The 19,439-nt window shown below is 45.5% G+C and overlaps 2 protein-coding genes across 17 annotated transcripts in view; one reads left to right on the top strand and one right to left on the bottom strand.

The window, feature by feature from the left end:
• The window catches only part of GNB1L (G protein subunit beta 1 like), a 35,438-nt gene extending 27,830 nt beyond the window's left edge, over window positions 1-7,608 (top strand). For 6 of the 10 annotated variants that reach the window (XM_085238498.1, XM_085238496.1, XM_085238494.1 and 3 more), the window contains 2 exons: window positions 1,895-2,131; window positions 6,869-7,608. In XM_085238498.1, coding sequence (XP_085094624.1) covers window positions 1,895-2,131; window positions 6,869-7,135 — 504 coding nt within the window. In that variant the 3' untranslated portion in view covers window positions 7,136-7,608. Of the gene's footprint in view, window positions 1-1,894; window positions 2,132-5,919; window positions 6,032-6,092; window positions 6,239-6,868 lie in introns of those variants that run through there. The other 4 variants (XM_085238499.1, XM_085238501.1, XR_014887005.1 and 1 more) reach the window with 3 other exon arrangements.
• A 6,576-nt stretch (window positions 7,609-14,184) lies between these two features.
• Window positions 14,185-19,439, bottom strand: part of TBX1 (T-box transcription factor 1) — a 138,918-nt gene continuing 133,663 nt past the window's right edge. For 3 of the 7 annotated variants that reach the window (XM_085238482.1, XM_085238481.1, XM_085238485.1), the window contains one exon: window positions 16,162-19,435. In XM_085238482.1, coding sequence (XP_085094608.1) covers window positions 19,017-19,435 — 419 coding nt within the window. In that variant the 3' untranslated portion in view covers window positions 16,162-19,016. Of the gene's footprint in view, window positions 19,436-19,439 lie in introns of all 7 variants that reach the window. The other 4 variants (XM_085238480.1, XM_085238484.1, XM_085238483.1 and 1 more) reach the window with 2 other exon arrangements.

Below are 19,439 nucleotides of genomic sequence, written 5' to 3'. Positions count from 1 at the left end.
GCAGCCACTGATAGGTGATGAGCACCACAACGCTTGGCCATGCTGTTCTGAGGCAGAAGGCCCGACTCTGCCCATCTGATCTTGTTTTGTTGGGCAAGGAAAGTCTGACCATCCACAAAGCCCTGGGCTTCAAGAAGAGCAATGAGCTCACAGAAGAGCAGTGCAGTAATAGCTCTTCTCAGCTTTCTGTCCAAACTGGGGGCTTTCTTAAACTTAATGTACCTATAAAATACTTTGTTTTTTTTCTTTAAAATTCACTTTAATTCAGATTTTTATTCTTGTTTTCCCCCAACATTTAAAAAAAAGAACATTCTCCATCCAAAATACCTAATGATTTAACATTGTGAACTTGCATACATTTGACAGGTATTCTTTGCTCTGATGTTATTTTAACAAATAAAAAAAAAAAAAGATTGTGCCCACATCTGGCCAAAGCAAGGTCCCTGCCTCTATCAAAAAAAAGAACCTTGAAGTAAGGAATGAGACTCATACAGGATTTGAGGTGTGGGCAGACCTGCGTTGCTTCCTTATTTTAAGGAGCAGTTTTGTTCCCTGCATGGTAAGATTTATTCCTCATTTAAACGGTTCTTTGGGCTGGGTAAATCTGAAAAAGAAGACAGTGCTTTTACTCAGCAGTCTTGTTACCCAGACCACCCATCTCTTGTTGGCTTAATTCCCCCTAGAACAAATAATAACCCGTGGGAGAACAGACTGGACCATGAATAGAGGTGGTGAGCTCTTGGTCAGTGCAGGCTTGTATCGTGCCACTGACAGCAAGTCCATTTGAAGGACCTCATTCAATCATGCAATGCCAATAAAAACTTTTTTTATAAGCATCCTTTAACTCGAGTTTGTTTCCAATACTAAACAACGGAATCCCATAGGATCAGGCCAGGTTTGGAAATAACTGAATGAGCTATTGGATGCATTTTGTAGGTTGCGGTGTCCCTGCAGGAGGTGGTCATAATCCCAATGTCTATTTTGGTGGGTCGTCCCTCTCCTTTTAAATAAATAACTGCCAACAGATGCTTGTTATTTAGTTGCTTTTCATTCGGGATTTGCATCTTCACTCACATAGCCAGTTAGTGCTTACAGGGTCATTAGTCTTTGGCTGGAGCGATGATGAATATTTTCCTTAACTGTGACATGTAATCCAGTAATGTTCCCCTCTTTGAGTTATTTCAGAGGCTTAAATAAATTAGGTGTCTGCCCAGGGTGCCGTGCCCTTTGGCCTGTGACATCATTAATCAAAATAGCCTTCAGTTGGTTACAGTGGGACTCGGGCGCCTGTTAACCCCTTGGTGACTCACCCAGAGATCCCTGAAGAGGTTTGGTGTTCATCTTTATGCACTGCAGTGCACGTAAGTAAGCAGTCCATGTGTGCACCCCTGCTTTGGCAGCGTGCAGCTGCCCTGGCACGTGGCACTTCTTTCAGTGCCCACATGGTTCTGCACAGCTTGTTGCTAAGTCTGTTGCTCTATTTTTTTATTTCTTATTTTTCTAAGAATTGCAATGAACTTTAGGCCATGAGTTAAAGCTTCAGAAACTTCAGGCAGTCTTTTTGCAAGTGATGTACAGGGTTGTAAATTGGACTTTCAGTAATCTTCTATGTGTGTATATATACATGCATGCATTAGATATCTACTACATACGTCGAGTATAAAATGTTATATGTTGATACGGAAGCTGAGTGCTTGTCAGCAGTTGGTTGGTAATGCTGTTAGTAGAAGTGGTGGAAACACAGAGATGTGTCCTTCCTGGTAGCACTGACAGTTAAACTTCTAAACTCTTCACTATTACACCTGTCAGCATTTTCATTTATTTTCTTGATGCTTGATCTAAAACCTAGTTGGAGGTGATAATTTCACAAACAGACTGCTCACTTTTCAAACAGTTTTATTTTTCTCTTGGTCAGGGCAGCTGTGGCTCACAACCATCACTTCTGGCTGGCTACGAAGATGGATCAGTGCTCCTTTGGAATTTGTCAACAGGAAAAGTGTTGAGCCAACTTATTTGCCACCAGGAGCCGGTGATGAGCCTTGACTTTGACTCAGAGAGGGCCAAAGGGATCTCGGGCTCATCCGAAAAGGTGCTTAGCATCTGGAGCCTCAATGAGCAACAGAACCTGCAGGTCAGTGCCGCTGGCCCTCCAGTGTCATTTATCCCACTTTGCACTAACAGTTTGATAGACTAAAAAATTATTTAGTCATGGAGAAGAGTTGTTGCAGACCTCTAGCTAATTAATCACAGACTGGTTAGAATGCTTGTGCTATGTGACTAGACTTAACAAAGGATGGTGAGGATTTAAAAAAAAAAAAAAAAAAAAGTTCTCTCACATGTTTCTGGTTTTACCGAAGTTGCAACAGGCGTGCAGGCCTAGCATTTCTCAAACCATTGCCTCCATGTCTTCATTTATCACATTAGTAGTATCCAGCTCTCAGAACGTCTCAAACATTATAAATGACTTACAAAAATGAGAAACAAAGGATTGCTTTTCCAGAGGTTCTGCTTGAATGGATAGAGTTTTCCTTTTGCTGTGGAGAAAGACAGAATATTGCATGAGATACCTGACAAACTGAAAGAACAGGCACAGCCTGGCTGAGAGGACGTGAGGTGTAGGCAGTTAGCTTTCCTTTGCACTTCTAGCACACTAGCTGGAGACAGGGAAAGAATAAGTTTATGTTGGTTTATGCAGGTTTATGTCTGAGCTATACATACCTGGAGTGGCAGGTTTAGGGGTAAGTCTCGTAATCGCCACCAGTTCAGCCTCTGCTAGTGAATGGCAATAAATATTGCTTAATCTAGACAGCTTAAGCAAGTGTTCCAACATTTCCAAGGGGTTAAGGAGGTTTTAACTAGGTGTGGAAATAAATTGTGTAAATAGAGGCTCTTGAAAGTGAAAATGGCCCATCCATTGCCCCTCTACTGCTGAGTGCTTTATTTTTTCAAGTTGTTGATAAGACAGTTGTTCCCTGAACACACATTGCCTCTGTGCGGCCCTGTATATCTCTTTAGAACAATTGGGTGTATGGATTCATGTTAGAAAACAACTGCTCTTACAGCTTGCAGCTGTTGTAGAGATTTTGTTAGGTAGCGTGATGAGTCAGTGCCGTTTTCTGAACAGTTATAAGAAGAAAAGCAATTCCCTGGGCATTTGGCAGTGACATCATTTGGGGACGCAGTGAAGAGCTACGATCTGATGACCACAGAACTGGCACTTACGGATCAGCATGGCACTAGCATTTCAGTACATGCTTTACAGATACAGCCAACTGAGGTGAAGTTTGCAGGACACAGAGCTCACCAAGTGCTGAGGAGAAAGCCAACTTTAATATGCAGTTAGCCACCGAATAGGAGAGGCACTCTAGATTCTGAATAAGAAGCAATGCAGTTGCAAGTGTATGTGATTAAAAAGAGTTTAACAAGTCTGATGCACAGCTGTCATAATTGGGTTTTGTCACATTTGCCCCCACAACCCACACCTGGAGTCCATTGCTCAGGGAAGCTGAAGGAAAATGAGTAGGTAAGTGTCAGTAAGAGACTTGGTATTGAGACTAGTTTTCTAGGAATCTGACACCATGACTGGTTTCTTTAAGATTCAGATACTTGCTGTTGGAAAGGAAGTCATTCCTTCATATTAATTACAGCATGGCATTCAAAGAAAATCCTGCTCTTCACAGCACATTATACTTATGAGTTAATTGTAATGCAGGGTAGGACTCGGGGAAAAATGACAAGTTGTTCACCTGAAATATTCCAGTTGTTTTCCACAGAGCGCTCACGGTCAGTTACACCTTCAGAGCATCACGCTGAGATGGCCATTTTTCTCAGGAGAAATTTAAAGGCCAAATGTTGTAACCCATAAGTAATGTTTTGATGCTTCGTGCGTGGTGTGAATTCCCCAATAAAGTGCATCTTTCATGTGAGCACTATAGACTGTCAAGGGCATAGCTTGTGGATTTTTTTCTCTGCTATTACATTAATAATAAAAACCAGATGGGGACTTTTCTTTTTTGGCATTCCAGTTACCTGAGGTAATGGTAGATGGTGGAAAGCCACTCAGTGGCACATTATTTTTATTCTAAAAGGTTTTAATAAGTAAACGTGGTGCATAGCTATCTGCTGTTGGAGAAATAATGATGCAATGATGGTACTTCAGCTCTATTTTAAGTGGCAGTGTTCCAGTGTGTCAGTGAATAGATGATGAAGGTACTTCATCATTTATCGCCATGGGGAAAGTGGTGCATTGTCTTGTACAAGAAAATTGCTGAAATCATCTCTGTCAGCAACTGACTGGATTGGTTATGAGCCTTCTGATTTGGCTGAGATAGTATAATTAAGTGGTTACATTTGTGATGGAAAGCAGGAGGTAAACAGCTTCTACAGGTGAATAAACGAAGCAGAACTAAAATCCAGTCATCAAAGAAGCACTCTACTATTTATGTGGCAAGAAAGGAAATTCTGTAAAAGCTGTAATGAAGGTAAGCATGCAAGTTCTGTTGGTTGGATTACTGAGGTTTTTCCCTCAAATGTTAAAGCTGAAGTTGCTGCTGTATTTGCTACTTTTTAAAAAACAGGCCTTAAAAACATAATTTGGGTGTAGGAGAGGCTAATTTTAGGAAGAAAAATTGTAGATGGCAAGTGTTGAGGAAAGGAGAGGTGGGTATCTGTTGGTCTCAGCACGTCAAAATTTCTTCATGAATCTGCTAGTAGATACAAGTGTCCTTGTCATGACTGGCTGGAAGTAGCTCACCTGTTTGTGGCTTTGTTTTCTTAATTCTAAATTAGCTTTCTGATTAGGAAACAACGTTGGTATGTATTTGGCTACAGTATTTGCCTGTTACTGATGGTATAGCCACATCCTGGCAACAGGATTTCACCTGGCTGCAAAAAACCTTGAGCAAGTTGTTCTTTGTTTTTCCTCTCTCACCTCCTGTATTTGCAAATCATGCACAAATGCCCACTGTTCCCTCATGTTCCATAGCCAAAAGGCATCTCCATTATAGGCTTCATTTTCAAGTTGTAGCGTGCTGCTGACATGCAATTTCACCCAGTCGTCCTGATTTTGCTGTATGGATCTTACCTACATAATTGACAGTAATGATGGGAAGCACCACACCCAGGACTGGCTATAGCCATTAGCTAATAATCCCAGTTACAGAGTAAGACCCATCTTACTTCCAGCTGCCAAGCTGGTGATGTAACAGCTCCTCCCCTTCCAGTATACATATGGCAACGAAAATCCCACTGAAGCTGAGATATTACTGCAACTGGGGAGTTTGGAAGTTACCTCTCAGCAAAAACCTCTCAGCAAAAAGCACAAGTTTTGCAGTAGCAGCGCTGCAAGGAGGCCCACATGCAGCCTTCTGCTACTGAACAGGCTTAGCAAAACTTGCTGTCCCTTGTTGTGAAGCGGTTGAAGACACATTTGCCAAGTCGTTTAGAGAGAGGACTGCATGGAGAAGGCAAGAAGCACATCACATTTCATTTGGTCTTTCTCCCAGTGAGTGTGCATGTCTTGCTGTTTGAGCCAGGCAGTTGTTACGTGGTTGAGAAGTAACTGCTTCCAGCTTTGTTCCTGGAGAATGCCAGTATGTCTTGAGTTGCATCTGAAAGCAACTCTCGTGAGTGTGGCTGGAGTTTCAGTGTTCTGAATTCAGTGTTACAGTTAACACAACCTGAAATTAATACATGCTGTTATCCTGTACTACAGTCCTGTAACATCATGGAATGTTCATCATGTAGGGAAGTTACTCAGACAAAAATGTGCTTTTCAGTCCCTTTTCCTGAAAACAGTAGATAACGTGCATTGCATTATTTTAAGCTTTGCTTCAAGAGATGGATGTTACACACTTGGTCTTAAGAAGACAGCAGCATGAGTGTGTCATTTCCAAATGTAATCTCTAGTTGTGCTTACAGACAACCACAAGTCGAGCTCAGCACACACTAAAAAGGTGTCTTCCCCACTGTGACAAAGCTAGGCTATTTCAACACATGCTGCCTGTGTTTCAGGGACAGACTGCTGACTAATGTAAGTTATCTGAGGTGAGAACAGCACAATTGTATTACGTGGGGTTTTTCTGGTGTTTCAGGGGAAGTTCGTGATGGTGAAGCAAGCTTTTCTTTTCAAGGGCTGTGCCCAGTGAGTCAAGAACGAAGTTTAATACCTTCCAACTTAATTGTGCCCCTCAGAACCTTGTGCTGCAGTAGTCTGCAAGCAAAAACAAAAGGCTTCAAGGTAGAAATCAATAACTTGTTTGTAATTCTCTTCTTGGAATTTGCTGTAAATAAGTCCCTTGGGAAGAGGCACTAGAACTACAGCTTTCCTGACCCTGTAACGTAACTCCTGGAAGCATTCCTTTCTCAAGAATCTGGTAAATACTACTACAGCTTATAGCAGTAGGGGCTTTTGTGAGGGGTTAGTGAGTAGCAGAAATAAGTAGTGGGTAGTTTAAGTGACAGTTCAGAATCTCAGCATGGGAATATTGCAAGAGAGAGGAAGATGTTTGGCCAGAGCTCTGAACATTGCCACTCATGAAAGAATAGCAGGAAGGGCAAAGCTGCGCAGTCCGATTCTCAGTCTCAGACCCTTGAGCCAGAGCTTCACTTGTGACCAAATATAAACAGCTTTAAATGCAATACAAATTAAAAACATACAAGGAACATTCAGGGAATGGTGCTGGAGATAGTTAAGGTCAAGTTAAGTTAATTGTTCTCATTAATGCATTATCTGCCACGTGATGAAAAGCATCTGTGTGATGCCAGTCTGTGTACTGGGTGATTAGTCTACCTTCTAAATCCCAGAAGGTTCTAATTTTCTTCTGCTTGCCTTAAACAATTAAAGCTCATCTATGACTTTCTCACACAGGCTCAGAAGACGCACAGACTTGTCAATGCTGGCATATCTGATATCACCATCCGCCCAGACAAGAAGATTTTAGCAACGGCAGGGTGGGATCATCGCATCAGGATCTTTGGCTGGAAAAAACTGAAGCCCTTAGCAGTGCTTGACTACCACACCGCAACTGTCCACTCTGTGTCCTTCTCAGACCACAAAAGCCCCAGTGACAGACTGCTGGCAGCTGGTGCAAAGGATCACCGCATAAGTATCTGGTCAATATATACTCAGACGTGATCCGTTTGCACTGTCATGCATTGGAAGTAGGATCGATGAAGCCATTCCTTACACAGAACTTCAAACCTGGATCTGGTGAAGTAGTGGAATGTTTTTCCAGGCGGAGGTGAGTCCCTGGAAATTGCTAGATTAAAATTTTATGCTGCTTGTTCATGTGGAAAGTTCTGTCTCCCATGGAGGGGAGTTGACTTCTAAAATTTACAACAAGCGGAGCAAGGCCAGTCATGAACAATGAACAAAGACAGAGGACAAGTCGCTTTGAGTTCTGCTGCAGGTTTTGCAACAGCTTTTTCTTTGGCATATTGCTAACATACCTTGGGCCAATTTCTTGAAAAAGAACTGGAATCTCTCAGACTTCTGTGGGAGCAGAACGTCTCTGTTCGTAAGTCACTCGTGTATCTAAGAATCTGTATCAGTGTAAAAATACCACTCTTCTGTGAGAACTTACACCCATTAAACCGCCTCCAGTGGTTTTTCATTGTCAGTTACTTTTTCTTCCCTGTAAGTGAAAGGCTATCAGAGCAGCCTTGATTTGTTCGCACTTCTGTCAGTTTCTAACTTAAACCAACAGCCAGGAATGTGACTTGGGACGGCCTTTGGCATTTATGAATTTCATTATGTCTCCCATCACCTCAAGTCTCACAATTAATCACAAGAAGAAAAGGGGAAAAATAACCTTCCCCTGCACTGCACTGCAAAGCTATGTAAAGCCTTTTGCAGAGCCAGTGCTAAATCCTTTCCATGGACTGACTAGCTGAAGGATTTAAACTCAGCAATCCAATTAGCACCTTCTCCTTGGAGAGTTAGGGTAAGTTTCAGCATGGCAAGTCTGGGATTCAGCTACACAACTCACATTAACATTTAGGGGAATTTCATGGATAAATCCTTACCCACACAGTGCAGATGGATCCATTAACTTGTCATCTCCATGGTCACAGAAGCTGAAATTCTTTCACAAAGGAGGGTTTTTTTGAATGGTGAAGCATTAGCATTCTTTGACTACACCAAGAAAATATCTGTGAACAGACTGTCCTACGTTGGTACATTTGAGGTCACACAATTGCAGCTGTCCCACTGAAGCACTCAGCTGATGCCAGCTTGTTGAGGATGTAATTTTAAAAGGGATGTCCTAAAGACTATGAAAACAGCTTTACGGACAGAAGTGTTCATGCAGTTCACTATTGCTATTTTACTGTAAATGTTTTTCTACCTTGTTACAAGGTTAATAGCAGAGAAAATGTCACCAGAACTGTAGTGAACAGCAACATCAAGAGGTTCCCAAAATAAAAGCCTGATGTTCTTGCTCTCACAGAAACAGCACCCTGTTCTACCAGCTTTTCTAAAGAAAATTTGGTCTCGCACCTTTTGGAGTGTGACAACACCTGTAATAATTCATTTCTTTGAGTGTTTCTTTACTCCTAGGCAGCTGCGCAGATGATCACACTGCAATAAAAAGGCAAATCCTAATTTTGAGTGATCCTGAGTCAGAGGGTGGTGCTGGTGTTCATTACATCTATCAGACACGGTTGCATAGATGATAATGGCTCTATCTCCACACATCACCCACCTCCCACACAAAGGAGGAGTTGCCTGTGCCATACACGAGTCTCCAGGCCAGGAGGACAGAGTCCTTCTGCACAGACCTGCTGCTAGAAGAACCCCCCTGAGACTGCCATCTCTTCCTTTTCACGTGTACTCTGTAAACAGAAGTTCACGGAGTTCTGCTGTATGAGAACAATTTCACAATCAGTTTTTGAAAGGACATAGCCCAGGTGTAACCACTCAGGTTTTAGTCTCCACTTAAGATTATAAATCAATCACTCAAATTTTTAATAAGCTGCAAAAGCCAAATCCCCATCTGCCCTATGCTGTACAATCACAGCACCTTTTCTTATCAGCAAGCTGTGAGAGATGTGAGAGATGAAGGTCAGTGCCCTGGCACTGCTGTCAGGCTGGTGGCTGGGCACTGTCCTGGAAGGTGACAAGACAGCTCTGCATCTTCTCATGCACGGACTCCAGGCACCCTGTGACAAAAAATCACCTCTTCACACCTGCTGCTGCCCGAGGTACAGGAAGAGCTGCTCCCATCATTTTGCACCGTGCTTGTGCCAGAGTGCTGCCTCGGGATGCCTGGCACAACAGGCACTGGACTGCTCCATGCTGGAGCCCAGCATGGGTATTCAAGAGGCATTTGGATAAAACACCCTCAAGTAATACATACTTCAACTGGCTGCTGCAGGAAATAAGAATGGCCAAACCTGCTCCCTGTAGAGAAGAAAACCACTCTAGCCTCACGTGTTCCAGACCCAGGTCTCAAAGCAGTATGCAGTGTTACTGTAATGAAGCCACAGCCACAGTAGTAAATAACGTGATGCAAATACTGGCACAGAGGCAGCACCCACCCACCCACTCCAGAACAAATGCATGCATTAATTTGAAGTGCTGTTAGCTCACAGGCACTGTTACAAACTTTTGAGTATATTCTTCCCTCAGAAAATGCCACTTGCTGTCAAGGCTGGTCTAAATTAACTACGGAGATTCACAAGGGGCACAAAGACTTACTAACAGGTCTTTTGGAACATACACTATGTGCCCCTGCATTGAAATAACTGCCTTTTGCTAGGGGTTATATATTTATCTGACTAGACAGATGTAAAATTAAACTCAGTCATGCAAATACAAATTGAAAATGAGAGCATGAGTTGCATCTGTATTGTTACTAGCAGGCAGAAGAAGAGGTGAAGAGTTTCATCAGTTTCAGGAAGGACACGTGCAGATCCACTTGCAAGAACAGATCCATCCTACACTTAGTTCTTTTTGCCTTACCCAAGCACTATCCAAGACACTTCAGAGCTGTAGATCACTGTTAATTTTTTTAAACAGTAAAGAGAATTTTAATTTTTTTTTCACATTACAGTTTCCTTGAAATGAACAACCAGACTAGACTGGTTTGGTTTACAGCTGAGCCTAAATGCCATAGTTTGAACTTGAATTACAGTTTTTTTTAAATTTATTTGCTTAAGGAGCAGACTGGACCTTCCCAAAGCTGAGCAACTTCCAGCAAGAAGGGCTGTCTATGTTTTTATAGACTGTAAAATGCAGTTATCTGACAGCATCTAGAAAAGTACAGTATTTCCAGAGGAGAGGGGAGAAATATTGCTGAAGCTCCTTGCAACTGGAACACAAGCATGATTATCTGCCAGTATTTCAGCTGACTTGCTAGCAGGAGGGTTTGAGTGAAGAGCCCACTTAAGTTGCTGGAATTAGCTCTGGAATATCACTGTCCAGAAAGGAATAGGGCTAGCCTGTACCTGGCCTGAAGGGTTCAGGAGAGAAGGTGATGACAGCTAGATTATTACAAAAGGCTTCCTCCTGAGAATCACCGTCTTTGCACTACAAGAGGGAAGAAAGCAACAAGCATCCATAAACTAATAGAAAATAAATTCCAAACACTAACATTTGTTCAGCAATTACATAGAATATTTATCACCACTGTAACGAATGGTGATCTCTGACCCCCCCCAATATTTTCTGCAAATGAATCCATTAGTTCCAAACCCTTTCTCTTATCAGTACATGGGCCATAAAGCAAGAGGAGATTAACTGTATTTCTAATAATGAGTGAAAAAGATTTTTATAGTTAAGACAGTATTGGTTTCTGAACTGCTTTGATTTTTGGCTTATTTAAGATGCACCTACAAAGCCAACTTCTTAAAAATTAATAAATCTTTCCTTTAATTCAGTCTGCCAAGAATGAAGATTGAATGCTGACTACTGCAGGAGACACCGTAGTGATGCAAACCAAAGGATTAGGGATTAAACAAGGATTACTGAGCACTAAATCAACGTGCTTCCCTTTTGCCTGGGTGTCTGTGGTGTGAAAGTGTGGCCGATTACATAAAACATGGCCCATGACTACCTGGATTAACACTAGACCATGGTAAAGCAGTGCTGAGACAGAAGATCTGATATTTTAGCATAACCATTCTGTGTGTGTATTACAAAAAAAAAAAAAAAAAAAGAAAGAACAGCTTTTTCTTTGTAGTAGTCTGAAATTCCAGCCTGGATCCCCACGCCAGAGTCATTTTACAAGTAGGCCTGGCTGCGTTCAATCTGTGCGCTGCAGGTTTATTTTATAACGTAAAGAAAACTAACCAGAATTAAGATCGCAGCGGTTTTTGGCAGTTCATTTGAGGATCTCACAGTATGAAATTAAACACAACAAAAACGTGCTAACCTGTTGGCTACAGGAGACGACCTGAAGCACACTTGTTGTAAGACTTGCCAACAATACCGCATTAAACACAGCAAGTAGCCAAATTCTTTGTCCCCTGGCCGCACCACGTACCCCCATCCTTTGGTCCCGACTCCACCTTGGTGAGGCACACAACTGTTGTCATGTCTGGCTTCATTACCAGCGCCCCATACCAAACAACACACACAACAGCTTTATTTGGGTGGAGCCCTCTTCTCCTCTATTCATTTTTAAAGGATATCAGCTTCATTTACTCAACCAATTACAATTTCTTTTCCCAGAACAGTGCCATCACATCCCCGGTACATTTTGTGCTCATGCCTGAAGAGGTAAATTTTACGTCTCAGCTATTGGGTTTATTTTCCTTCAATACAATCCATCACAAAAACATTGACGCTATAATGTTGTTAAACTACATAGTTGGGAACACAGCAACATAATTTCTCAGTTTTGAACATTTTGCTCACTTAATTAATTAAATACATCTGCGTGTTACACCAACATTACTGTGTACTGCCTTATTCTGACTTACCGCATAGGAATTTGATGTGCAGTTCAGTGTCAGAAGAGAAGAGAAAGAGGGAGAGGACACGAAACTCACATGGAAGCAGCAGCCTGGCCTTATGAGAGTTCAGATCTCCAAAGAACGAAGAACCTTGAAGCCAAGCACCTGCAGCAAGGTGCCAGCTGCCCTGCAGGACAAGGACAGCACGTAAAAAGAGAACCTAGGCTGAGCAGGAGGTGAAGTGACAGGCTGTCTTTTAGAACTCGTACAGCAGCTTCAGAAGTACTTGGGGTCACCAAACCACCAGCCTTGTTTAAAGGGGTTGCACCATTAGGAAATCCTGTGAACAACCACGGGCACCTGCAAGTGAGTGTGTGCTCACCCAGACAAGCACTCGACTTGTGCTCTGCCTGCCACAGCATGGCAGTAGCAGCAGGAGGGCTGAGCTCTGGAAGCAGCCACACGCACTGCAGCAGCATCAGCCCCGAGCTGCACCAACTCCTTACAGCAGAGCAATGCAAATACTTATTCTGACAATTGCCTACTTCAATTAGAAATTCTAATTTAAAAAGATGGTACATCACACTGAGATTGCAGCTGGAATGCTATTTCTTCTCAGTTTTTATTCAGAGTGCACGAATCAGAACATAAAACCAAAACACCAAACAGAAATCCTGGGGCACTTCCCATACAGCCACAATCTCCTACCAGCTGTGGGGATGATAGATCCTGATTATGTCCAGAACAGGGAACACGGGGAGGATCTTGAAGCACTGAGCAAGACCTGCTCTCCAGCTCTGGCATCCCATGCACACACTATCCAGGCCCCCCCAGTGCTGCTCACTATAAACGAGTTCTGACATGGATAGGAGGAAGGTGAGTGCACTGAGACTGCGTAATAACTTTCAACATGGCAGACATCAGACACGTGCTATTTGTCTTGCTGGTTAACTTAAAGAATTGCTGATACGAAATCTCAGTGAACACGTCGTGCTCACAGAAAAGCAGGCAGTCTGCTTTTAACACAAAACTCATGGCAAGAGTTGTCTCCAGGTACATTTTCCTCACTTTGATGGCATGCAGACTTGGCATCGTGCTAAATAGAGACATTGAGTCTCTACAGTGTTATCAGCTGAGCCCATCTGACTTGAAGTAGATGACAACAAGCAGGAAAGGGAACAGCATGAAAGACTCACTTCGTGTTTGCAGAAATAAACACGTGAGGCAGTGCTCAAGTAAAATCAGAGCAGGAGGAGAGCTGCTGTGTGCCCTCTCACCGTCCTGCCTTGCCCTAAGACGTTCAGCACAGGAAGGTTTTCACCCTGGTACCAGTGCCAAGTGCCTGCCTGGTGGGCTGCAGCCAGGGGAAGCAGCTGCCCAGCAGTGAGGGATGATGAGAGCACTAAGCGAGCAGAATAAAGAAAGCAGAACTAAGCAGAGCCCAGCGCATCAGCCACTGAAACAACTACTAGTGCAAGGACCTCCGATCAGTGTGTTCCAGTGTGCTCCACATGCTTAGTCCATGTTTCACTTCCTTTTCCAAATCAGACATGGCCCAGGGACCTCCATCCAAGTTTATGCCAGCACCCATTTCAGCAGGAGCAGCAGACGCACGATGCCCTGCCCCCTGCAACAACCCAGGCTGTTAGCACAGCTATCTTCACAGCAGTCTATTTAGCTGTAAAAACCCACACATACCTCTTCCTTCTCCAGGGAGCAGCACCCACTCAGCACTGTTCGAACAGCAATTACCAGATCCCCTAATAGAGCTCTGGCTAGATGGGAGAAGAACAGAGAAGGGCACTTGTTTTCTCGGTGAGGTGAACACGAAACGCCCATCCTCGCACGGAGTTGACAGAAGCTCTCCTTTATCAGCTTACAGAAGCACGACCTGAGCTTAAGCTGCACGTTGCTATTCAAGTTTCTGTGATTTTACACCACAGAGCCTTAAGAATGCATACGTTCTCTTTACCATTACAATGCTCTGTATCCTTATAGAATTAGGTCCTAAATGTGATTTCTGTGGCTTTTGTTCTTTATCACTTTGTTACTAACTCTAAATTAAATTTTAACTTGAATAAAAGTGAGTGATTTATTTTAATTATTTTGTATAGGCTGCTCTTCGTAAACTTCTTTCTGTTTTAATCTGGAAAAACATTTAATTTCCCATATGGAAAGAACACATTTATCATACTTTACTTGGATATACTTGGCCGACTATTGCACATATATGCAAAACACATGTGACATATTCAGGGCTGAATTTCATAAAACAGAAATGCTATGAAATGCGATATAATAAATATATTATACAGACATATGCAGCCAATTTATAAAACTATAGTATCTTTGGTAAATTCACAATAGGTCATTTCCATTAATGGTGGGAGCGAATGCATTTTTTTTTTTATAGCACATGCAACGCATGCACTACTTTCCATGCATTTCCTGACAGGAGGTGGACCTCTGAAAAGCAGCATTTTGCACACAAGCACACGTGGGGCACATCCATATCTTCCAAATTAACGGATACCTTCAAGACCAGCTCCTGCTTTTCACCTCGATCGCGTGTACAACACACTGGGCAAAAGATGAAGCATGAAATACTGCACGTGGAGATCAGCAAACCCCAGGTACCAAAGAGATCCTCACAGACCACAGCTGTCTGCTGCTTCAACCGAGAGCACATGACAGAAGCACGTGGTGAATTTATGGTAATGGCCATCCATAGCAGTCTCTGGGCATGGCTGCTTTCATCTGCAGTCAGGTGAAGTTAATTTACTCTTGTAAATTAAATATCTTACAAATCAGGGGAAATATACGATAATTAACAGGAAAAAACTCCTATGTTTAAAAACTCCTACGTATGCAGGTATGCAATGCTATTTTGGCCGCACATCTCATAGCAGAGGCTTACAGCAAGAGCTGAGCTGTTGCTGGCTGATTATCCTCACACACTAACCCACGGCTTGCTACACTTCCTTATTTGTGCCCACGTGCTTTGAAGTTCACATCTCAGGTTCCTAAGCCAGATCTGTATTTCTCTCTCAGACTGTATATTTGCAAGCTCGGGCAAAAGTTTTCTTAAAGGCTCGTTCTCCAGGCGTTCATCCGCTCGGTGTGATGCGCAGCTCTTCCCTCTGGAGGGAGCTTGCTCTTCGGGCACAGCCATGGGGATGCCCGACGCCGAGCAGCGCACAGCCGCACCGCAGCCCCCCGAGGCAGGCAGCCCCCCCCGAGCACTCGTGCAGGGGGCATCGGGAAGCCCCTCCCTGCCCCCCAGGACACCCCCTGTTGTGGAGGAACTCGGCGAGGAACGCCACGGCAGCGCCCCAGAAACGTTTACCTGCTGGCTACAGGCACGAATCCGCTCCCACCAAATTCCTACCGCACACGAGGACAATTTTGCAGGTGAATAATTGCTCTTTGTGACCACGGAGGAGGATCACAGCCACCAGAATAGGCTGAGAAAAGGACAACGGGGCTCAGCAGCTGTACAGAGCAAGCAGTGACCAAAGCAAATGCAACCACATCCTGCCCAGCCCAGCAGCTGCAATCTGACTTCTGCTCTTACTGCAGTCCTCAGGTCATTCTGCACACAAAGGACACTGATGCACCATGGGCACTTGAGAGCCCAGCCGTGCTGAGAGGTGCCTCCCTGTGACCCCCTTCAGTTCCTCGGATTATCTCCAGGCTGTCCATGAGCAGAAAGAAAAATTAAAATATATATATATCAAAGCGTGTAAACAGCATTAACGAACACAAAGTACAGTTTAGTCTCACCCCATGCTCCTATCCCTGCACTGAAAAGGAAAAACAGCAAAACAGGCCCCCAGAAGCCTAGAGTATCCCACATTGAGTAACTGATCAAGCAAAGACCTCCCTTGTTTCACCTGTGAGTGCCTAATCCTCTATTTACCCACTGCAGCAAGCGATGCGTTCTTCAGACCTTTGGAGCAACCAGTAAATTCAGCCTGTACCTCTGGAAAATGGAGCCACATGGCTAATTTATTCTCTAGTGCTCTTTGGGAGAGACAAAGGATGCTTGTACCCCTGGTGCTCAGGCCTGTTTTACCAGCAGCTTTTAAATACACAGCATTATGTGTGACTTGAGGCAACTGTAAGTGGAAGTATTGTCTGGAAATGCTGCAGGTTTCTTTCAGGTACGTGCCACAGGTCTCAGTGACAGCAGCTACTGAGTGAAGTTTAAACATACATGTAATCAAATCATACAAAGTCATTTTTCAAATCAAACTGCAACACAGGTATCATGCACAAGCCGTGCCTCATTTATATCTCGACTCACTGGCCGACAGGTAACATGAAATTGAAGCATTACAGCTTTCTGCATTTTCAAAGATTTCCACTGCTCCAAGTACTGTGTTACAAACTTCTTCGTGTTTGCTCGTTGCAAGTGAGTTTTCTGTTGCAACAGAAAAATAACCAATTGTGTTTCTCGTACCTGGAAGTCTCATCCAGTGAGATGTGGACATCTCACAAGGAAATACTGGTGGAAGCCCTCAGGCAGCGTGCTTTAAGGGCTAAAACATGATGCAAAACGGACCGTTAGCAAGCCTAATACTAACATGGGAAAGCACCTTGCTAACTGATAGCTTAAAAGCCATCAGTGAAAGGATGGAAACCATTTTAACACTTAAAATGATAGGTTTGACACAGTTTCACGTTCTTCCCAGGACTTCCTGCTCCTGCAGGACAGCCTAGTGACCCTCCAGACACAGAGCCCACAGCCATAGGTGGAAATTCTATGATTTTCCTCTCAGAGAGATACACCGTGCTTCCTACAGACAGGGCAAGGACCTTGAGTCACTTTCTGCAAGAGCACAGTTTGGTCCTGATGTCGAGTCCTTCAGTCCTCTCACCGCTTGGGAAGCAAAACGCATTTGAAAAAGCACGTGGCCAGTCTGCAATAGAAGCTAGCTGCACCTCCTGCTACACTCTCTGTATGTTTTAAGAAAACAGGTGCTAACAAGCATAAATAGAAGCATACCATATTCATTTCAACGTAAGACCCCAACCCTGCAAGCTGCTGCATAATTGGAGACCACCAGCAACCGGAGAGACAAAAGGGAGGGGGCAGCCACCTATGAAGGCCCACTGTTTGCTCAGGGTAAACAGCTCCGGGAGCTCCAGTTGAGCATCCCTCCTTATTTAACAGCAGCCTCTTGCAGGGGAGGCTTCAGCTTTGGAGCAGACAAACAGATGGACACATAGAAGTAACCAAACAAAGAAAAGAAAGAAAGGGAAAGAAGAGGAAAAACATTTATAAGTGTCATTGTCTAATGTCTTTCCAATTTAAACGTAACACGATTATCTACATATATCTACACATATCTACAATTATCTACACTGTTTGCAGATATGATTCTTTGGTTATCTTCACTTTTCTCTCATGTTGCAACTATCAAGAAAAAAAATGTTTGTATAATCTTTGAAAGAAATAATAAATATAACAACTTCATTAAAGGTTTGACCAAAGCTTTGGCACTAATCCGTTTACAGGTAACAATTCATATCTGAGAACTGTGAAGCAACAGCGGCAAAGCAACAGAGCACATCAGAGAGGTAAGCACAAAGCTATTTTACATCAGCCTTGCTGAGAACATTAATTATGGTTTTGTCAGACACCAGGAATCTCACAATTCACTGCAAATGTCAAAAAAATACATATTTCTTGCACAACTCTTTTTCATGGATCCAGATATATTTTATAACAGAAAAAAGAATACATGACATGTCCCCGTCAGCCTGCACCCCTCCTCACACCCTTCCAAAACGTTTTGTGAGCCCAGTGCCAGCTGCCAGAGACAGAACAAGCACTGCTGCTAACACTGCCTCCCGCACAGCACGGGGGTTATACTCTAGAAGACACCAGTGAACAGTAGCAGTTTGAAGTGAAAATGCACGAACGTGAACAGAGGACTCCAAAAAAAAGGAAAAATAATAACGACCCCTCTTCTTTTCATAGTGGGAGCATCAGGAACGCATTTATAATACTGTATACCAACACGGCAGAGCTGCTCAATACCTTCTTGAACACAAAAGGACTGACAGTCGGCAACCTTCTGACAAGAAACACAAGCCAGCTATTCAAAACACACCGCTGGTAAGCGTGACAGGCAGGCTCATCTCCTCAACAGTTAAGGAAAAACCGGAGGAGAAGTTTAAGGACAAAAACCAGAAGTACTTACCAGCTTTAAGAGGGAAGCTGCAGCGAGCAGGGAGGTGCAGCTGGGCGCTTTGGGACTGCTGCAGCTCGGGGCGGCCGGATGGGAGAGGGGCAATCTGGGGAAGTGCCCCTAAGAGGCACTGGGGAGTGGGGCGGGGTGGAACACGGCCCCAGGAGCGCAGGGAAGGACGCAGGAGCGGCTCACGTTATGGCTGCGAGAGCGCAGCCTGAGCTCCGCGCCCATTCGCTCCCCCGCCCCCACACCGAGTTTTAAGTCTCAGCCTCGGTTCCGTGCCGTCGAGGAGCCGCACGTGGCGGTGCTCCCGGCCGGGCTCCTCATCGCAGCTCCGCAGAACGCGGCGGCGCCCGAACGGCCCGGCAGCGCCCACACCGCGCGGCGCGCGGCCCCCGGCCTCGCCGCCCCCCGCCACCCTCAGCCCCGCCGCCGCCGCCCGCCCTTCCCCTCCCCGCAGCGCAGCGGCACGAGGCCGCGACCTGCAGCGCCGCCGCTCCCAGCCCTTCCTCCTCTACCGCTAGAACCCCGGAGCGGACGGCGCCGCTCCCCGCCCCCAGCCGCCACCCGGGGCTCCGGTGCCCGCTCACCTCACTCACCGCTCCCCGTCCTCCCGCCCTCTTCTCGGAGTCCCGCGCTCCGCACGTCGCGTTCCCGCCAGGAGCGAGGCGCGGGGGCCGGGAGCAGGGCGATAGCGGCACGTGGCTTCGTTTATCAAAGCGCGGCTGCGAGGCAGACCGCGGCCCGCCGCTCCTTCGCAGCCCGACGGCGCGGGATTGGCCGATCCTGACGTCGATCGGATCGAGCTGACCAATCGGTTCGCTCGCGAGGCGGGAGAGAGAGAAAGGCGGGAAGCGGGGGGTGGGGAGAGAGGACGGCCAACGATCACAGCACGCGCGGGTCCCTCGCGCCGACGGCGCGTTATCGTGGCCCGTAGTCGTAGTTGGCGGGCGGGGCGGGCGCGGAGTACACGTTGGCGGCCGCGTTGACGTGGTGATGGTGGTGATGGTGGTGGTGGTGGTGGTAGCCGTGCCCGCGGATGCCGGGGAGCGGGTAGGGCGCGGGCCGGCTCTTCGCCCCCAAGTAGTGGTCGTAGGCGGCGGCCGGCGGGTACTTGTAGGGGTGGTGGTGCAGCGGCTCCGAGGCGGCGGGCTCCAGGCGCAGTTCGTGGTGCGGAGGGCTGGGCCGGCCGCCGCCGCTCAGGGGCACGAGGCCGCCGGCGCCGCCCGGCAGCGCGGGGCTGAGCACGCGCGACATGAGCTGCTGGTGCGCCGCTTCGGCCTGCAGCGCCGCGCCGCCCGCCGCGTCCCGCTCGTAGTCCCGGCGGCCGTCGGCGGCATCTGC

The sequence above is a fragment of the Meleagris gallopavo genome, chromosome 17 (assembly GCF_905368555.1).
Source record: "Meleagris gallopavo chromosome 17, MGAL_WU_HG_1.1, whole genome shotgun sequence".
In the NCBI taxonomy this organism is placed as follows: Eukaryota; Metazoa; Chordata; class Aves; order Galliformes; family Phasianidae; genus Meleagris; species Meleagris gallopavo.
The sequence above is the reverse complement of the archived record's forward strand: the minus strand, read 5'-3'. Positions and strand labels throughout refer to the sequence as shown.